Genomic DNA, 14,886 nt, shown 5'->3' on the forward strand with positions numbered 1-14,886 from the left:
CATGGTGGGAAAATCCAGGCAACACAGTATGGCATTGAGAAATAGAAATCTGTGGATATCAGAGATACTGGTCAATTCAGGTCAGTATCACTGATACCCACAGACTAATAGATGCGATGATATAGTAAGCCATTTCTTTCATTATTTTAAAATGATAAAAGGAAATAGAAAATTTACCATTTCGTGGTGATCTCAAACACCAAGGTGCTGGAACATATTAACTGATACTATGTGTAGCTTGAAGGTTGAACAGAAAGAAAATATTTGCTAAAGTTGGACTTGAAATTCTCTAGATTGTAATTGTCAGGAAATATATGTGAAGGGTGGTTGCCAAGAATAGCAGTAAAAGGGTTAAATCAAAAATGCCCCATAAAAGTCCTTGCATCATTAACGGGATTCGAACCCCAGTCTTTTTTCCACCCAGTGTGGAGGTGGACTGTGAGTATCACTACTATGCTATCCACGAGGACGCAAGGAACTGCTTTAAAATAACAGAAATTAACTAAGCTTTCTTCTTCCCCACCGGAGGAGTACCTGGAGGTCAGAATTTAAGGAACTGATGATGGAAGTTGGAGCAGTTTGAGCGTAGCAGAGTTTCTTGAATTGGAAAGCGGACTGTAGTGTGCTATCATCGATTTTTTTAAACAAGAACTATGATAGGATATGGTGGAACACTCAGGGGCAGTTGGGCCTTTTTTAAAATAACAGATTTAAATAGCTCATACTCGACATAAGGATACATTATTTAGCCTAAATTTCGCCTTAAGATGTAAGGTTAGTTAGGATTTTGAATATCAGTTGCAGTATCACGGAGACTGAAATATGAGGGAAATAAAGTGGACAGCAACTTTGCCTCAAATAATCGATCCCTCTCAAATGAACTGCTCAAGCTTTAAGAGTACCAGACTATGTTTACGTTTTGAACTAATTAATTTTTTTAATATTATTAAATAAATGTTTAAAGCAATCTGAACAGTAGTTCGCTTGCACTTAAACTAATGAGTGTGTTTTCTTTACAGTCGAGATGGAGGACTGGGCTACTCTCACCGTCCTTTTGGTAAGTCTAAAATTATTATTACCATTATTTTATCTAAATTAATTATTTAAATTATATTGTAATGAGACTGCAAAGAAATCTTGTTTATTTCACAAGAGGAAACGTCTTAAACATAAAATAATTGTGGTTAAAATTAAAATTTCTTGCATCGGCGCAAGCATCGTTTGAACTTTTTCGTGCTTCTCTTTTAAAAATGGGCCATTAACAAATTATGTAACACGGATAAGGGGGATCGGAATCAGATAAAATACTAACCGTGTATTATGAGTTGGTGGCTCCTCCGTGATGGTATAGTGGGATCGTCACTTGTCACTCGTTTTGAGAGGTCTGGATTCGAAGGAATTCTTAAATCGGGCTGTAGTTAGCCGGATTCAGACAGGAGGAGAGTTTTTCATTCAGAGCAACGTTCAAATCAGCCGTGAACACACCTTGTATAAACATAATACACGTTAAAAGGTCAAAGGAATTAGCCTACTGTGTAACCTGGAGCATTATGACCAAAGTAGTTGATGCGCCCAAAACCCCCAAATACAACTGACAGCAACAAGTGGGGGATCTGACGAATGTTTTACTTAAAGGGTTTTTCATAAAATATAAATAATTTGTGAAGTAGAGTACTCTAATTTTAAAGCGGCTTGAAATCGAATATATCATTTATTTTCTTAATAAATAAGAAGATCGAAGCTGTCTTTGTGGGATATTCATAAAGTTTAAAAAAAAATCGCAATTTGCGGACATTATATATATGGCGCAATAGGGCCTAAGTTGCTGCTGCGTCTAAAACTCTACAACAACAACCGATAAAACCCAGTGGATGAAGTTGCATAACGAAAAAATTAATTAAATGAATTAATAAAATTATAATAATCAATAAATAAAACAACACTTTAAGTCACCATGTTTAAATTGAATTCTATAGCGTCACCATACGAGCTCTTCTAATGGCAGTACACACTTACTATCGACAGTCTTCGTAACAAAATAGTGCAAAGAAGTGGAAGACCCCTTTTCTAAAATTCCTTCACGAATTCATGTGGAAATTTTTCGTTGATCGATGTATCTTCCATTAATTGGATGTATGCTATGGTAAGAACAAACGAAAGCCTGGTCCATTCAAGTACGTCACCGCGAGTCCGATTATAGCGAGAGACAAGATCGTATCCATTACGGAGGCCAGGCTGTCTAGATGTAATGTGTTCTTAATAGGCAAAATGTACAGTCGGGACTATAAGTTCACCAACCATCTACTCCTTATTGCCACTTTCTAGAGATGGGTGGCTCAAGAGAACAGTTCACCTTGGCGAAAATGATGAGGAGCATTAAGACAGAGTCTTGATGCTTGTGACCAAGTTTACGACTTGGGGATTCTCTTCTTCAGCAGTGCTAAATTTTGATGCCAATGTCTTTAAAATCATCAGCAAAGCATTCAAAACACTGGGATTTATCAAACGGGATACCTAAAAGTTCCTTGATTAGACCGGGGTTCGAGCCCGTCACCACCAAATACAGAGGATGTGGAAAGGTCGGGAATGACCACCGCATATCCCCGAGCAATATGGCCTTAGTTGCTAATGCTCCAAATAACAAACAAACAAAAACAAACTTAAAAGTTCAAAAACTACAGATATGATGTTATTCTTTATAAAATTATTGTTTTGCCAATCGTTGAATTCAGCTCACCCATCTGGAATCCTCACACAAAGACATTAATTAACAAAATTGAAGCAGTCCCAAAAAAAATTATTTCTTCGTTACCTTACGTCCAGTAATCCTCTATTCTATCACTCAGTGTATTATGAATCGCTATGTAATTACTTTCATCTGAGGCCTCTGTGCACTAGAAGAGTTACTGCTGACATCACCCTTCTAGCGAAAGTAATCACTGGAGCTTATGAAGCATCTGATATTCTTAGTAAAATCAATTTCAATGCTCCTTGTAGAAAAGTAAGGAATCTTACGCTGTTTCGCATTGACTCTGCCATCACGGACTTTATGAAGTTCAGTCCACTGAACAAGAATCAGCAAATGACTCTCTCATTGACTTTTTTGACAAATCCCAATCACTAATGAACTCCATCTACAACTTTGCCTCATCTATTGAACTGCCAAGTTACTAGCGCTCATATAATTATTGTATTTTATTACTATTATTTGTCTTGTTATTTTTTCTTTTCTCTAATTAATTTATTTTTTATTTGTTTTACAGGTAACTTAGGTTACCTATAAAACAACAGGTAACCAATAACACTGTTATTGGTTACCTGTTGTGTATCTTGTTATTAATAAAAATGAAAAAAATATGAAAGATGCACTCATTATCAAGTTCCTCGAATCATTCAAGAAGATATGCGGGATGGTGATACTGTAGTCCAAAAGTTATCAGTAGTTTGATGTATATGGGACTGTTTCTATTGTGTTTGAAAGCGGTAGATGCAGCAAAACTCCGGAATATCTTTTGTCGTGTACAGTCTTGACTGAAAAACAATGTTTGAGTTTCTCTTCTTGGATGTGCCTTACACCCATGAGGGATATTCAAGCGTTGCACCAAATAGACAATCAGCAAAGCGCCCTCTCTTCACTTAACCCATTTATATCTTTCTACCTTCCCACCTTGCAACTGGACACCTGATCCTATCGTTACTTTTTTCATTCGAGTTTTCTGAATAATGTCTGAGACAGGAGAAGCAATGGCTTTTTAAAAACAAGGTGTACACACTTTATTTGCATAATCCTAGAAAGACAGATTCAACTCCCAGTATTCTACATGACAGTATGGTGATTTTTGCCACTGGTTTGGAGAGGTCTGGATTTGAATCCTGCCGGAGACTGGTGAAGGCCCCTTCATTGGGGTGGCCAATGTCAGAGCGAGGTATAATAGTTTCTCCGTTAGTTATTCTCGGTTTTTTAGCTCGCACAACATGCAGAACTGCCAGTGAACATACACTTGACCAGACAGAACACACGCAGCGCATTATTTTGGCTTTAGGTGTTAATGCGATGTATAAATCATAGGCGTCAATACCCTTGATCGGCTATAAGCGTAGCTGCATCATATCATGCCTCATCGATTCTCTTTTACATACCATGACGCAAATTCTGATAGGGGCTTTGACGTTCTGGCCAGCATTTCGTAGAATTTCAAGCTCCTTTCTAGGTAGACGAGAGATGTAGATAACACACGACAGTCCTTATTAACACTCAAGAACTTTAAAGTTAAGTCATTACAAAAAAAGGAATAATTTTTGCCCGTAAAATTTCTGAACCGATACATAGATGACTTTTCTTCGAGCCCATAATTGCCTTTCTGTTGACCTTCCGTCTGAGAATTCTGTGACCATGACAATGGAGATGGCTATAAAATGCGCATTAAAAATTCCTCTCATCAAATTACTCAAAACGCATTGTGCTCGCGAGTTTATAAATCATATCTGGTAAAATCATTATAATCGGGGGTCCGTTGACGACAAAAGGTACAATTTTAATCGTGGATATAAATCACGAGAGGATCTATAAAAGTTGGCTTTGCATCATATAACCGATCATATTACATACAAATTTATTAGAGTTTATGGTAATAAGAAAGAAATAAGATTTGCCTAGAACTGGTTTGTGGCAAGAAAAGCCCAACTGTACAACTAATGTATGCAGCAATACGGAAATCTCAGTTTTGTTTGTATTTTACCTGTCCCAGAATTCCGCATGTTTTCACCCATCTTCATAAATTATGTATTTCGATAGGTAAGTGCTTTTAGGGATGGCTTTTTGTTTCTTTGACCATCTTCTCTAAGATGGTCAAAGAAAAAGAGAAATTACAGCAACATGAGTAGAAAGAAATCAGAATATTGTCAACAAGCTTCTGCCAATCATTCTTAAGAGGGTTGTGAGGAATCGAGTCTGATCTAGCGATCTAAATATTCCGATTCAGCGATGTTGACAGCTGAATGCCTGAAGGGGTTCCTTCTTTCCCCTTATGTCTGTCATCTAAACGATCCGATGACCTTCCCTGCTAATTAGCCAGATCGGACATGTCCTGTGGAATTATTAGCAAGGTGTTGAAATACCGTAGCTCAACCGTTACTCTGGCGGAGTTAATTGGATTCCGTTATATGCACACCTACGCATTTGTTGAACTGCTGACATGCAGTGATTAGGTGGTAAGGAAAGGGTGTGCACGTCGGCGATGATGCCACCTTTGCATCGTAAGCGAAAAAGGCATTCAGCATTTTGTAGCCGACTCTGTTCCAGGAATTTCGAGAAGCCAGACGTGGTGGATAAATGGTTCGGGTGGAGTTTACAAGCACGAGGGTACTGCCTGCGTGTGGTTTTTCTCTGCCTACCACTATTTCTTAGATGGAGTGCGCGCATTGTGGCGACATGTACAAGAGATCACAAAATGTATTCTTTTTCCTTATTTTTTTAAACGCAGTATTTGGATTTCGAAGGCACGTACACGAGAAGGTGGGGAAGCTTGAAATATTCGCGTATAATAGTTGTTCTCAGTAATGATGATGACAGTTATTTAATTCTTTGTAATAACATGCTCGGAGAGGATCTTGGTCTTTTTCTTCGTAAGGAACGGGGGCTAAAGGGATTTAAAACTCTAAAATGTACACACAAAGAGCGTGGGGAGTGGAGTTGCCAATTTGTGGTAGAGTCTCATCTATGTCTTTCAGGTCTTACCAAAGATACTTCATACGTAAACCTTAAACTATATAATTTTATCAAGAAAGTTTATAAAACAGTAATTTACTAACAGGAGCACAAATAGTTGCTGGTGCCGCCTCTCTGGAAATTGCGTTCCTGGTTTTGTTTTATTTTATGCATTTAATCTTTGCTGGCTCCTAATATTTACTTATGCATTATTATTTTTAAGCTGGACGGTGGATTCAATGTCCTTGCAATGGACCCGCCCACAGAAAACTAACAAATTCGCAATGTCAGCCACAAAACTGTATTTTCATCACTCCTGACAGCGAAGAGAAACGAGTAAACTTATTGGTTACCATAACTGTTTTAAGCAGAAACGAGCCTGCCACGGAGCATCCTTTCAAGTGACGTGTCTTGGCCACTAAGGGGATGTTGACCTCTTGTACGTGTGTGCTTCGAATAACAAGGTCTGCCGTCTTGCTCGCTGCATGAAACACTGCCTGGTCTTTCCACTTGCCATGTCGCCGAAGTCGAACAAACACTCCCTACCCTTGGTTTGGTAAGCAACGTGCGCACGTATTCATTATTCGTATTGTTTATCAGTGGCGATTATAAGTCACAACCTTCTATTAAATCCACTCCCACTGTGTACAGTTTCCGGGAAAATATGGAATAAATAATTTCGATATAATTATTTCATATTTCAATCATTCTGTGCCCTCAAGGTTACGCGCTTAAACTGTCAACGCGAAAATTACTGTTCACTGGCATCTGCTTCAAAAAAGTTGACAGTTTGTTCAATCTTGACGTGGAGTTGGGCCGCCAGGATTGGAATGGAACTGAGCAGCCAATTTAGTTCTCATTAAGCAAGGCTGCTCACTCATTCCATTGTTTGAGTATTAAGGGTTTCTGTTTGCCAGATTTCTGTGGCAAACCAATGATATTAGGAAAACCATGGCTGCTGGTTTGTTTATCTTAGTATAGAAAAGAACAGAAACACGTCTAAGGTCAGAAGGAGGCTTGATGTAGCCGAGCTGTCAACACGGGCGGGTATACGCTTTTTGTTGAAACTTGGGAAAGCTAAGTTTCCTGGAAACTACTGTCGCAGACCACTGTGTTGTCTAATGATCAAAAAATTTCTTTTAAGCCATCAGTACCATCAATATCTATGTGGTCATCGTCCGTTAATGCTGTTTGAAGATCCCTACAATATATTACACAATAAAACAGGAGAGCAAATGTATGTGAAGTTATTATTTTTAGTTTTTTTTTATTGATTTATTTTCCCTTAGCGATCCAACTCACATGACGAGACATGTCGATGTTAGAATTTTGAGATAGTTCTAAAGGTGCACCATATATGTATTGCATAACTGACATTGAAACAGTTTTTACTCCACTGTGTATCTCAAATAGTTTTTAAATTACAATAATTTCGCATGTTTGGCAGCACAAACATCCATCCCTCAAACCTTTGAAACTAAATCTGAACTAGCTATAGCGTTACGATGATAGGGAAGCTGTTTTTGACAGCCTAAACACTACAGGCCTTTCGATGTACGACAATCCTCCTTCAGGATAAATGGAGATCTTCTCCTCTTTCTCTCTTCATTACTGAAGAATAGGAATGTACACCAACCTCGCAATCAAGAGATCATATTGTACTCCTCAAATCGCTGTAGAAGTACTAAAAAGTGGAGTCCTTTGTGTCTTCCCAATCTCAGCCAGACTGATCCCGTTTTTTGTCTCCGCGATGATGGAATAATATCTGCTGGTGCCAAAAAGTTACTAACCTTAACCCCTACAGAAAATCCAACGGCAATAGCTGCTTCAGTCGGCAACAGCTTGACTGCCCTTTCCACATAAGGATAAAATCTTAATCCAAATAAACTTGCAACAACGATGTACTCACTCCAACAGCGACCAACCGTCATTCATCCCTCAGTTTGAGGGGCTCCCATGCCAGTTTTCACCAGTCATAGGGACCTCGGCGTGTATTTGATCCTAAACCGAGACTGCCCCGTTATCATCCTTGCCCTCTTAGATCACGTACAATTAATGATAACTCTTTGAAATTCTAACTTTTTTAAAATAAATTTATAATAGTAGAAAAATTTATAATTTAATTTAAATTATAAATTAAAGGAAAAAAGACAGTGATTTCAGAATTTAGGTGTCCATCTTCAAATTGAAAATAAGCGACAAGTGAACTGAGCACACCGAGGAGTAGGAAAGAAACATGTGATGGCCATCTTAATTCGCTCGAGAAGATAGCACGAGCTGTCTAACAAATAACTACTCTTTGCAGTTCCGAGAACGTGATCGTAAGCTCGCATTGTCCGATAAATAAAGGTAGAATCGCTTATTTGTGGTGTAGCAGAAGCTGGAACCTAGGATGTGCACAGTTCCTTGCTTGTCCGTTGGCGGGACACCGTGGCCTTCTACAGAATCATTACTCAATTAAGATGACTGCTAAATCATATTTTTGGGATGGAGCTTATACTGAATATCAACAGAAATAATATCCAAGCGTTCTCTATTTTTATTGGCTTCTTCCGATCGGTAGGTAAAATAAAATTATCTGGAAAATTTATCTGGTGTAATAGCTTAAAATGAAATATGGGAATTGAATGCTCCCAGAATTTTTTTGTTTCTGTAACAAAAGCGAGTTTATTGTCCTGGTGATATCAAGATGACCAATCAAATTAGATCTGTGTTCAGGGATGTCAATTATGAAGCATTCTTCCCCCCCCTCCCCATTCTGATATTTGAATTCTACTTCCTGCTACTTGCTAGAATTTCGGTGAATGTCAATAGCATCAGACGCTCCCATTCTTTTCCTTTCCCCCTTCCCCCACATACACAACCTCACCCTCTTCTCAGTCAACGCACACGTTTCTCTCCTTGGTCGATTGGCCAATTTGCCCGGAAGCACTCTGCCGATAAAGTTCGTCGGAAACACCCTTAGTTTTGGGAAAATGCAATCATTTTTTCATTTCTGTTCTGGTGTTGTTTATCACAGGGAGGAGGGAAGGGGGCAAAACTCGCGCTGATTGTCTTTTGATTACAGTTGCGGGAAGAAAGTGATGACATTTACCTCGGAAACTCCACGGTCTGAGGGCCTGCGTGGGATTTCTCAAACATGGGATTGACGTAACACATTCGCGCGTGCACCTCTGGCCGATCTTTTTCCGCGTTCCGTTTCGATTTTTCACACTCCACTACCTCCACAATATCTGCGGCGCGGCGTGTTTTCTTCAAAAAGACCTCACACACAACGCCAACAGTTGAAGGTCTTTAATCTGCTTAATCGCTACCGTCACCTCCAAAGAGTTCACAAGGGGATCTGCTCGGCAGACCCTTTCTCCGCTAATGAAGACAATGTCCACAGTTTTATTACTCAATTTGCGAGACTCAGGGGAATAAAACTTCCACTTGGAGCAGACTCGGAGAAAGAGTCTTTATATCGTCTGCCCGTTGTCTGGGAACGAGCCAAGCTGCGTGGGAGCGAAGGGTGAAGATAGAGAGGTTCCGCTGCGCGTGAAGGTGAATGTCCTCCTTTCACTGCCATTAACTTTGCCCAGGGAGTGCGGCTTCACTACGACGGTTAATTGCGTTCGTGTTTAACAGGGCGTAAGATTAAATCTTTCTCTGTTTCTTTTTTTTTTTTTTTTTCCGTTAGGCAATCGAAAATTTATAGCTCCAATACAGATCGAAAGTGCTGAGGGAGAAAACGACGAAGGGCAAACGAAACAAAAATTTTCGGAGTTCACGGTCTCACAGTGACGTAACCGTCCCATTTCAGAAATTCAGTTCGTGACTGCCGTCGCAGGTATTCTGCGTGCATCAGTGTAAACTTCGGTTGCTGCACCCATGGTCACTTTAGGAAGACAGATAGGCTCAAGGGGCATAGTCCATCTCGTGGACTGAATTCCTTGCCCCAATGAATCGACGGTTTGGAGCAGGGTGTATTTCATTTTCTTGCGCATGTTGGTATACAGGCAAGGGCCAACTTATCGTCCCCACTGCTGACACCGCTGGAAATAAATCACTCCTCTCTAACTAGCGGAATCGAGTCCAGGCCTACTTAAAACGCGAAGCACTTGGCGTATTCACTACACTGCCATTGAGAACCATGACTGAGTAATGCTAGGTCGTGAAGGATCGTCCACACAAACAATAAATAAAAGTGTTGCTGAAGATAAATTGGAATTGGGGTACGAATATAAACAGTGGCGTCGAGAAAAAGGGACTTGGCGTGGTTTTTTTTTTCCAGGATGAGGCCCTGTTGACGTCCCTGATTTGAACATTGAAAATTTTTCTGAAAGGGATCTCTTAAAGGAAGAAGTCCATGCTTATTCTGTTCGCCTGCACGTGAATCGGGCAAATGACGCGAAGACTTCCATAATTGGCCCCACTGGTGAAGAGAACAGAAGGTACTGAGGATGAAGTCAACGTACTCTAGCAGCTGTGGTCGAGTAAAAATCGGGCAGTTCGTATAAAAAGATGCACCTTTGTGAGCTATTCAGTCCAAGGTGGAGACATGGCAAATTCAACAGTCTAATTGGCCTGAGCCAAGTAGACTGTCCCTCTCTTTGTCTATACACAAAATCGGTTGTTCAAATTACAAGGCGAATGGGGAAGAACAACCATCTGTTAGGGATTTATTCTTTTTCTTATTTGAGGTACGCGTTGTCTTTACCCCACCTTATCTTATTCGCTGAAATCGGTAATTATATTTTGAAAATTATTAGAAATGTTTATCAACGTTTGATCATTAGTCTAATTAGGTTAATCAGACCAGCCGAAAAATGGTCAAGGTATTGGAAAGTTTTTCTAAGGAATAAAAATATAAATTAAATTCAAGTTTTGAGTAGTTTACGAATACCTTAATAGAACGACTAACAGTGGGCAGAGAACCGACCTTCAGAACGACATTGAGTAAGACATCGGTCGCAGTCTCATAGTGGACTGAAGGCATTAGAGTTTCAGAAATGGAGAAGTAATTATTTATTACACTAGCTATATTTTCGTCAGCAGACAAAATTAAATAAAGTTTACATTAATATCAAATTAAAAAAAAAAGCCGTTAGAGTGGGGCTCGAGATTTTGGATTATTATTGATAAATAAGTAGTTAATAATAATAATTGCGTAAAAATCAATACGAATGTATCGCAGATTTCTGATAAAAACCGAAGTAGTCTTTATTACTCAAATGGTTTTCCTAATTCTGCTTGAGAATACGAGAAATTTACAGACAAGTCACAAGGCGTACATTACTGTATATATGTAAATTTGTGAACATGGATTGGGAGAAAGCAACGGCCTGATCCTGATTGAGATCATTATGGAAATTAAAGACAAATGACCGCTCACGTATGAGAGAAAAGGAACCAAAAGAACGAATTGCAATGAAAGTGGAATTGCAGAAATTGCGTGTGTGGACTTCTGTATACTGGGGTCATGGGTCGCCGTGGCTGCGATCATAGCAAATTGCACTGTGGTCCGCACACTTTGAAAGGTGATTGAACGCCATGTTGGAATCGTTAAAGTGATTTTGCAGTAAGAAGGCAGTCTACAGAATTGCAGAGCGCTCCCCTTTTACCATATTTTCTTGAAGAAGGCTCTGCTGCTCGTACGAAATAATTTCCCCCTGGGGTTCGATGCAATACCTCGTGCCATGACTGGCCTCATTTCCCATGGTAACGATACCAATGCGTTGCCATCTTCGCATCATGTCGTGCATGCGGAGCGACCTTCCCACTACAGTAAATTGGCTTGCAAGTCGCGAAACAATTGCGACAACACTTCATTATGCAAACGAAAGCAAGAGATAATGCCGTTAACTCCCATTGGACGCTCTCCCTTTCGCCCTTTAACCGGAAACTGCTACTCCTGGCGGCAAGTTTCGCGCTGGCCACTGACATGTGACTACCAGGCTCTTCTTCCCATGTTGGCCTGTCATTCCTCGTATTGATCCCTCCTGGTCTCTCCCTCCTCTCGAAATGAGGGATAATCTCTAGCCAAGGGTCGTTATCCAATTTTGATCGGACTAAGTGGTATTCAACTTTGACTTTACTGTCCCCCTCTGAACCTGAAGTGACGGGGAGGGTAAAGTTAAGTGGGCGTTGGCATCCGGAGACGAGCACTGAATGCAAATCACTTATCAGCCACGTTCGCAGAGGTTATTGTTCCGTTGTGGCGATTCCTGGCTTTACTGGCAGATGCACGAAAATGATGAGGAGAACGTAAGAGTTATTGGCTCTTCACAGTGAACATTTCTTTCAAACTGCAAAATAGAATATAATGCGCTGAATTCATGGGTTACATAGTGTCACGATGCACGACACTATGTAACACATTACGATATACACTGAGTGATCACTGAATTATGACCACCTACCTAATACTTCGTAGGTCCTCCTTTTGTCCTCAGTACAGCAACTATCTGACGTGGCATTGATTCAACAGGATGTAGGAAGCGTTCGGGAGGTAGGGCCAATCAGGTATGGATGTGATTGTTATATCCAGATGCCTGATATGCCTTCCAATAGTGTCCCACAAGTGCTCTTTGGGATTGATGTCGGCAGAATTCGGAGGTCAATCAATATGCTAGAAGTCAGAACTTTGTTCATCAAACCATTCCTGCACAACAACTGCCCTATGGCTCGGCGCATTGCCATCTTGGAAGACACCATCGCCATTCGGGAAAAAGTGTAACATAGCGGGGTGTACACAATCAGCAAGCAGTTGACGATAGCGGAGACCAGTGATACATTGTTTCACATGCACCAGGGGTTCAAGTTCCTGCCAGTGAAACGTGCCCTACACCATACAACCGCCTCCACTGCCCTACACTTCTGATACCATGCATGATGGATGAGGAGCCTCATGTTGTTGACGCCAAATCCGTACACCACCATCCACGGTGTGGAGTAAATAACGTCACTCATCCGACCAGCATACCTTCTTTCAGTCTTCTAACGTCCAACTTGCACGCTCTTTGCACCAGGCGAGTCTTACGCCGATGAACCTTGGTTTAGGAGAGGATGCCATAGGTCGTCTGCTGGTATAGCCCATACGTGCGAGCGTGCGACTCATGGTCATGCTGGATATTGTTCCAGGTTGGCCCATGTTGTATTGGGTAGTCAACTCTTCAACAGTGCTGCGCCTTTTCGCCTGTACGAGTCTTCAGACCTGGCGCTCACCTCTAACATCAACCTTTCGCTGACCTTGACCTTTGCAGTTTTGCCGTCTGGTCGTTGTTTGACCATTTTGACGCCCGTCCTGGTACACTTTACCTACGGCAGCTCTCGAACACCCCACCAGTTCAGCCTTTGGGAAATCGAGGCACTAGCTCGTCGAGCACCCACAATCTGTCCTTTTTAAAAGTCCGACAAATCCTTCCTTTTACCCATCACGCTCGGAATTTTACTGCCTACTGAACCACTGACGCCTTATCTATGCTACGTAGGTCGATTAACTGCGCACTCTCGTACCTCACGTGGTCAACGAGTCGCATTCAGTTTTCATAGATGTGGTCATAATTCAGTGATCACTCAGTGTGTATCTATATATATATATCGTCTAACAAGGGATATAATTGTTAAAGGAGTAGAAATTGAAAATATGGATTCATATTCTTATCCTGGACAACTCCATTAGTTGTAACAGTGATAAATGGTAGACGTCAAGAGAGAATAAATTTCAAATGGACAGCATTCAGGAAATATAGTCACATACTGAAGAGCAATATCCCAGTTTGTCTGAAACATAAAATAATGAACCAATGTATACTCCCCACCATGACTTATGGAAGTCAAACTTGGGCACTCAACAAAAGAATGGAAGAGAAGCTGAAAATTACACAGCGAAGAGTGGGACAAATTATATTAGGAACCAGACTGTTAGATAAGAAGACAAACACATGGATTAGGCAGCAAACTCAAGTAAAGGACATTTTTTATCAAAACGAAAAAACTGAAATGGACTTAGGCACAACACAAAGCTCGAAGACATGATGATAGATGGACTAAGAAAATAACAAAATGGTACCCAAGAGGAACTAAAAGAAAACCTGGAGGCCAACAACGAAGATGGACAGATGAAATTCAAAAGTTCGTGGGCAATAAATGGATGGCCATTGCAGAAAACAGAAGGAACGTTGGAAAGTTGCTGGAGAGGCCTTCTTCCTGCATTGGATTGAAAATGGCTGATGATGAATATCGTCCAATATGCTTCTGGGTGATGAGTTTGTTCCTTCTCAATGATATTTGATTTCTGAGAAAAATTGGAAAATTGTTAACATTTCAGACTGTTAATACAACAATGTTTCAGACTGTCAAGATTATTAATAACAGGACATCTGTGCGCGAAATTTCCAAGTCTGAAATATTGAAATCCCTGCCTTCCGCCCTCTTTTCGCTTTGACGAAAATTAATATCAGGGTCAAGGATTTTGGTCTCCAGTTTTCTTTTCCTTTCTTTTTCTTGCGATGTAATGCATTGCATCGTATGATGTCATCCCAAGAAAACAGTGTACTAATAACTACCTTACTCATCCCATTATCCAAGTACTTGTAGGCATGAACTTCCCCAAGCCCTCTTTATGCTGACGTCACATTTTCAATGTCGGTAGCATCCGGTAGGGGAAGATTTTTTTTATCCACTTGGCATTATGTAATCGTCGCGTGCATCTCTGGCCAAAGAGAGGGCAGATCACTCCGTCCCTTGAATATCGACGCATAATATTACTAAGCAGCTTCATCAGAGAACTCTGCGGTTAAAACATGTGGATCTCTGGAGACGTAAGAACACGCAGTTGTGCAAGTGAGTGCAGAACCCGTTTTGGTATCTGAAGATGTTATTCACAGCGCACTGACGAGAACAAAGTCTCGCCCATGAAGCGATTTGCTAAGCGAGGTTACCTGCTAAGAAATTCTACTATGAATTTAATAGCTCTAAGAGATCTTTTAACTAGTGAAAACCATTTTTATTTTTACTTATTAACATTATTATTTATAAAATTACACCTTGTAAACAATTCTGAATTGGACAGAGCATAATTAAGTAGTTTAATATCACTCAGAATTCTATTAACCCTCAGAATTCTCGTTAGTTAACAGAATTCAGTTAATTCTGTTAACTAACGAGACCATCATACAAGTAACTATGTTATTAAA

At 40.3% G+C, this 14,886-nt stretch overlaps 1 protein-coding gene across 1 annotated transcript in view; it reads left to right on the top strand.

Annotated features, from left to right (window-relative positions):
• Nucleotides 1-14,886, top strand: part of LOC150088333 (cuticlin-3-like) — a 64,478-nt gene that overhangs the window by 15,758 nt on the left and 33,834 nt on the right. The window contains exon 2 of the mRNA XM_090370725.1: nt 1,020-1,057. Within this exon, the coding sequence (XP_090226851.1) occupies nt 1,025-1,057 (33 nt within the window). The 5' untranslated portion in view covers nt 1,020-1,024. The remainder of the gene's footprint in view (nt 1-1,019; nt 1,058-14,886) is intronic.

This window comes from Mastigoproctus giganteus, chromosome 3, assembly GCF_048544385.1.
Source record: "Mastigoproctus giganteus isolate SK-2022 chromosome 3, ASM4854438v1, whole genome shotgun sequence".
NCBI lineage: Eukaryota > Metazoa > Arthropoda > Arachnida > Uropygi > Thelyphonidae > Mastigoproctus > Mastigoproctus giganteus.